The 6,845-nt window shown below is 37.8% G+C and overlaps 1 protein-coding gene across 1 annotated transcript; it reads right to left on the bottom strand.

Moving 5' to 3' along the window:
* Positions 3,064 to 3,842, bottom strand: LOC105170214. Its single transcript, XM_011090886.1, has 2 exons — positions 3,331 to 3,842; positions 3,064 to 3,097 (listed from the first exon to the last, which is right to left on the bottom strand). The coding sequence occupies exons 1-2, from the start codon at positions 3,840 to 3,842 to the stop codon at positions 3,064 to 3,066; spliced, it is 546 nt and encodes a 181-aa protein (XP_011089188.1).

The following is a 6,845-nucleotide window of genomic DNA, read 5'->3' as shown; positions in this document are numbered from 1 at the left end:
TGGCATTTGTGGCGTCAACCTATAGGGTTTATCGTTTTTCTAATTTCTTCTCTAGCCGAGTGTGAGAGATTACCCTTTGATTTACCAGAAGCAGAAGAAGAATTAGTAGCAGGTTATCAAACCGAATATTCAGGTATCAAATTTGGTTTATTTTACGTTGCTTCGTATCTAAATCTACTAGTTTCTTCATTATTTGTAACAGTTCTTTACTTGGGGGGTTGGAATCTTTCTATTCCATATATATTCGTTAAGTGTTTCAGTCCTATTGTGAAAAGACATAAGAGCAGAACTCTGTCAAAGAAGAAAATTATTTGCCATTAATTCCTAATTTCTCTAAACTAATTAAAGAATGAACACTATATTCTTAAAAATAAATAGGCAAATAACATTTCAACGTTGTTAATTTGCTAGGAAATAAACAATTTAAAATAAATGAGCAATACTCATTTTAATGAATATTTTTATTAACAAGAAAATTTCTTACTCTTGTTTGATAAGATATTTTTTAATAAGGTTTTAAAAATTTTTATATACTAAACTATATTAGTATAATATTAATTTATTTATTTACTAATACAAAATAAGGAGAAGGGTTATGTTGGAAAAATATTTGGTTTCAAGCAATCGAAACGATGTTTTGAAATATTACAGTCGGATTTAAGAAATCAAAAGCAAATAAAGCCACGTTGGAACAAATAACATTCCTTCAATTGGGCTGAAAATACTGATTTTCAAAGGTGGAATGCTAGTTTCCAATTATCGCATGTGGGCTGAAAATTGCTAGCAGTGGGCCATAGCCTAACACTCCACAGTTGATGCCCATAATGATGTGATTGTTCCATAATTCTATCTTATTTTTTATTTTTTATGTTTCGTAACTGTTCAAATATAGCATAAATCCTTTTATTTGTTAAGAATTAAAATAAATAATATTCTTTTACTTGTTAAGAATTTAAAAAAACAGTATAATTATAAAAAATAGCAGCAGCGGTGCTGCCTACTTTTTAAGAACCTCCAAAACCACCCCACTCTTTTGTAACTTTCTTTTTCTTTGTATCATTACAATAATTTCCCCTAAAAAAATACATTCTTTTTATTTACTCTCACACCTGTTTATATATATATATATATATATATATATAATTTTTCTCTAAAACTGTTTTGGCCATCATCTCTAAGCTTTGTCTTGAAGATCCATTTACAACCAATTGCCCGTTTACCAGGCAAAAAAGGGGCAAGCTTCCAAGTGTTGTTGTGCTCTAAGGCCTGCAGCTCATTGTTCATGGCCTCCCTCTATTCCTCATGCTGGATGGCCTAAAAAAGACTTGGGCTCCTGCAAAACAGATAACGAGGCTACAAACAACTTAAATGCAGGAGTGGTGGAGTGTAAAGAAGGAGGTACATGTGCAGAACATATAAAATCATTAAGTCAAGGAGGACATTGAGTATTTCTGGTGGAACGACGAAGAGGAGGTGCAGGTGGTTGAGGAGCAAGAGGAGAAACAAAAGGGACACAGGAGCCAGAGGAACTGCGCGAAATGGGTGAAAAGTGCAGTAAGACACAGACAACATCATCAGTATAAGAGGGAACTAAAGGAAAAGGACAGAGACTAAGAGAAGAGAGAGAAACAGGGTAGAAAAAGTAAAGTAATGTTCATGGAAGTGAACATCTCTAGAGATAATAATACGGTTTTTATCCAAGTCATAGAGTTTATATGGTTTCTAGGTCATGGCATACCCTAACAGAATGCACTTGAGAGCCCTAGGATGAAACTTAGACTTGTGAGGATCTACATTACTGGCATAGCAAAGGCAACCAAAGGCACAAAGATGAGTGTGAGAGGGACTGTGATCTATTAATTGTTCAAAGAGAGTTTTCTAGTGGAGGAGCTTTGAAGGTGTTCTATTGATTAAGTAGGTTACTTTGAGAATGGAATCACCCTGGAACTGTAGGAGGGTTGGTATAGCACGGCTCTAGTAATATTTAGAAGTTATTTATGTTTGCGTGCAATTCTCCCATTTTGCTGAGGCGTATATGTGCAAGAAGTTTGATGGATGACACCTAAATCTTGACAAAGAGTGTGGCAGTCGTTGTTTAGGAATTAGGAACCATTGTCCGTCCTTATGACTTTTATATTTATGGCAAATTGGTTATTCATCATGGAGAAGAAACACTTGAGAGTGGAAGCAACTTAGGATTTGTGTCTCAAGAGGTAAGTCCACAAGGAGGGACTGTAATCATCTAGAATTGTGAGGACATAGTTGCACTTTGAAATTGTATAGGTTGTATAATGGCCCCAAACATCTAAATGTATAAGATGAAAGGGTGCTTCAGATTGTGATTCACTGGAAAGAAATGTCATTAGTTTGTTTGGCTTTGTGACACACATCACAGGGTACATCAAGATCGACATTAGTGAAAGCACAGATTGGAATATGTTTCATTACGTTTAAAAGAATGTCCCAGCCTATTGTGCCAGGTTTGTACATCACATTGAACCGAGCTAGAACATGCACTATTGCAATGCACAGAGGGAGGAAAGGCATATGTGTTAAGGCTATGTCTAACAATGTAGAGATTCTTGGAAGCAGTCCCTTCAACCAAGCTCCTTTCGTAACTTGGTCCTGCAATAAGCACTTAGCTTTAGGGAACTGAAAAGTATAAGCATTGTGATGACATAACTGGCTGACAAATAACAAGTTGATAGAAAAAGAAGGAATATAAAGACTTGCGTGTGTGTGACATGGTCATTTAAGTGAACAATGCCAACGTATGAAGCAAGCTTCATGGAACCACCAGGCAAGTGAATGTATTTGGTGTGTTGAGACTTAGTGTATGAATGAAAAAGTTGAATGTTTCACATATATGGTTAGTAGCCCTGCAATCAATTATCCAACAGTCCGAATCATTTTCAGATGGTCCAGAGGTATTACCAGCAAACTCTTCTGTATTTTGTGACAAGCAAAGTTCGGTAGTGGTGGTATCTACAGATGTTGCCCTTTCATCCAGTGTTGCTGCAGCAACAAAATTTCGATTGCTTGTTCCCTTCTACTTCTTGTCATTCAAGGACTTGTACCAGTTTTGCTCTCCATGAACCTGGAAGCATGTGTCTTATGTAAGACCAGGTTTATGACAGTAGTCCATGAACCTGGAAGCATGTGTCTTATGTAAGACCAGGTTTATGACAGTAGGTGCGCAACAAATTATGTTCATCCAAATATGGTTTCCTCCTGTTTGAGAACCTATCTCCTACATCCTTCTTGTTATCTTTCAACATGAGCTGGTATACCATTTGTCTTGAGACTTCTCCCATATCAGTGTGAACCTACCTTTGTTTCTCCACCGTGAAAACCATGGAGAATGCTCTGCCAAAGGTTCTTGCATCAAAATCTAGCTTCTTTTCATAATCAAAGCTTTCATGTAACTCCATGAGTAATTGCATCAATTGTGTGTTCTCATTCCTCTCTGCAATTGCTTTGTTTACACCACATGTGCAGCCTCCACAGGTGCATTTGGGATTAGGCGCCAGGTACGACAATTCGTTCCATATTTTATTAAGTCTGGTCACATAAGCAGTCAGTGATAGATCCCGTTGAGAGATTGAAGATATCTCCCGTTGAATTTGATAGACCATAGGGCCATTGCTCCGCCCATATCTACCTTGAATCTCAAGCCAAAGTTCACGTGAGGAAGATACGTACATGAACGACTCAACGAAATCTCTGGAAATTGAATTCCAAATCCATGACGTGACCATTAAATCCACCCGTCTCCATTGTTCAAAGATCACCGAACCAGCTGTTGGTCTGGGGAAAGTCCCATCAATGAAACCGAGTTTCATCTTTGTCCCAAGCGCTACATAAATGGAGCGACTCTATGGTAGAAAGTTTGTTCCGTCTAACGGAGAAGAGGGTAGTGTCAAGCTCGAATTCTTAGAGGGATATATATATATATAGTGCATCTCTTTCCAATTGTTCTGCAGCAGCTTTGCTGCTCGGACTCACAATCGAATCCGCCATAATTCAGCAATTCTCTATGCGCCATTGAAGTAAAATTGGTTTTAGCACCCCGAGATCTTCACAAGGAAGGCTTTGATACCATGTTAAAGATTGATCTTGAAGATATATGACACAGTGGAAGCCATGAAAATGAACATTCAAGCTCTGTTTTCTGTGAATTCGTGTATATATCTATGAGGAAGAAGATGATTGTGATTTATATACAAATGAGCTCCTATAACTATCACTAACAGATTAACCGACTAAGTAATGTCGTGGCCGAATAGACATGAGAATAAATGAATCAGCATACACATCAGACGTAAGAAGTGAAAAAATAAAACACACATCAGACGTAAGAAGTGAAAAAATAAAACAAGCGTGTGACAATAGCGACTTCATCTTGCGTCTACAATCAGTTTCGTCTTCTTCATGGTTGTCATCATCTTCAGGCTAGTGTTGCTGTTGCTGCTGCTGCTCATGGAATCCATCATCTAAGAATATCATTTGATCTGAGGTTGGATCCAGACAAAAAGAGCAGAGTGGATAACTTACCAAGCTCTATAGCCGCCACAAATAGTTAAAGTCAATTAAGACATCTCTTAAACTATTGAAAGGGTTCAAATTTTAATAAGATTTGAGTATTGCAATTATTTACTTGGAATATGCTTTAGCTACAGGAATAACAATATGGGAAACAATCAATTCAATAATTCTGAGCAAAGGTCATATTGATTGATGAACTATGTTGTAAGAGAAGGAACAAAAATATGAACTAGTCTTCGTTTGGTTATCACATCAAGCACAGACCTCATTTGCCTGGAAAACAAATATGATATAAATGAATGTATTGAAGTCCAATTGTACCTTGGTTGAGCAATGGAAAAAAAATGCTCAGAGTCCACGTATTGATTAGTTGTTTACCTGATAAACAGTAAACCACATGTAAGAATAAACATGAGTCAAGCATCAGCTACAACATATATAACTGATTAATTGTTCTTGAGCAAAAACACCATTCTTCCTCTTTTATGCGAGTACCCAAAAATCACGGTGATGCCACAGAAACTACCATGTGATTCAAGGGTGAAAATTATAGAGACCGCTATTAGCAGGAAGGAAATCAAAATGGCTAAACATACCAAAGACAGAGTTCAAAACTACAACATTTTGTAATGGTCGTTGTCAACCAATTCAAGAATTGGTTAGCATATCATAACCACCCAAGGCAGTTATCAGATTTTATCAATCCTCCACTCATTTTTCCTTACTATATCCCCTCTAGTAAATTAAATCAATCCAAAACCACTCTTGCTAACGAGATATATTGAAAGGAAAAAAGAAGAGGGCAATGCACTCTCTCCGGTCCTGTTATTGCTCTTATTTCAATAAATACTATTTCATATCAGGTAAACAAAAATGAGAATACACATCTATGCAAGCACACAAAAATATTACAAAGGACATAAATAGACCACAAGACACACAATACCCCTAATGAGCATAAAATATTGCGAAACTATGGTGACATCCTGCACGAGAAAAAAAGTTGTGTAGATAAAAATGAAGACTTAGAAATTAAAGGAGAATGGCAAATGTAACAAGACGCAGATGGCATTCGTTGGCGTTGAAGACAAAAGCAACACCTCACTTCTTCTATGTTCAGAATGAAAGTAAAACATGTTCTATTGTGACACACACACACCCCACCCCAAACACACACACACACCCACACACTCCACACGCATACACACACACACACACCCACCCCACACGCACACACCCACACCCCCACACACATGCGCACACACACCCCACATGCACACACACACACACACACACACACACCCCAAGCACACACACACACACCCCACACGCACACACACTCACACACACCCCACACTGCACACACACACGCACACACACACACACACACCCCCACATACACAAACACACACACACTCCCACATGCGCGCACACACATACACACACACTCCCACACGCATGCACGCACGCACACACACACCCCACAGACACCCAAACACCACACAAAAAAAAAGAGAGACGGACAAGGAAATGGAAAATTCGAAACAAGGAGGGGGCATCATTAAGCAAAACTTCTCAAGTTTGTGGCCGATAAAATTGAAAAAGAAATGTAGAAGCTGATTAGAGGATATAAAAATATATTCGTTGACATCATTTCCCTAATACTATTACATATATAAAACACACTGGGAAATGTTGCAACTTTCTTTGCTCCAATAATAACACTGGGTTCAAAAGAGCAGTAATAGTTAAGCTCTTCTTGATGCCCACAGGTAGGCTTTTCCCAAAGTATCGAATAACAACCAACAAATAAAACAACTTTAAACTCAATAAAATTACAAAGCATTACTGCAATATTTCAACTAACAGAACCAATCGCATGTCGGAATCACACATAGCATATTCAGTAAGTATCAGAATTGTTACAACCAAAATAATAAAGCAATTACAATGATACATTACATCAAATTGAAAAACAGCAAATGAACCAAACTAATGCATTGTCTACTAAGCTAAAGTGATTTTCATCAAGAAGCTCATCAATCACCAGATTAAAGATTGAATAGCGCACACTGAGCAGCAGTTTCGAGGAACCCTAAAAGCACATGACATATCACCCACTGTAGAAGCTAGTCCTCTTCATGGCGATGTTTCCTGCTCTTTTTGTCAGACCGCTTCTTGCCCCTAACCACTCGCGAATCATTTGAAGCACTGACATCGAAATTAGAGTCTGAATACGTCTTTCTGTTCCTCCTTTTATGCCGCAGATCAGCAGAATCATCAGAAGAATCATCATCTGA

Source organism: Sesamum indicum, linkage group LG9 (assembly GCF_000512975.1).
Source record: "Sesamum indicum cultivar Zhongzhi No. 13 linkage group LG9, S_indicum_v1.0, whole genome shotgun sequence".
Lineage (NCBI taxonomy): Eukaryota > Viridiplantae > Streptophyta > Magnoliopsida > Lamiales > Pedaliaceae > Sesamum > Sesamum indicum.
The sequence above is the reverse complement of the archived record's forward strand: the minus strand, read 5'-3'. Positions and strand labels throughout refer to the sequence as shown.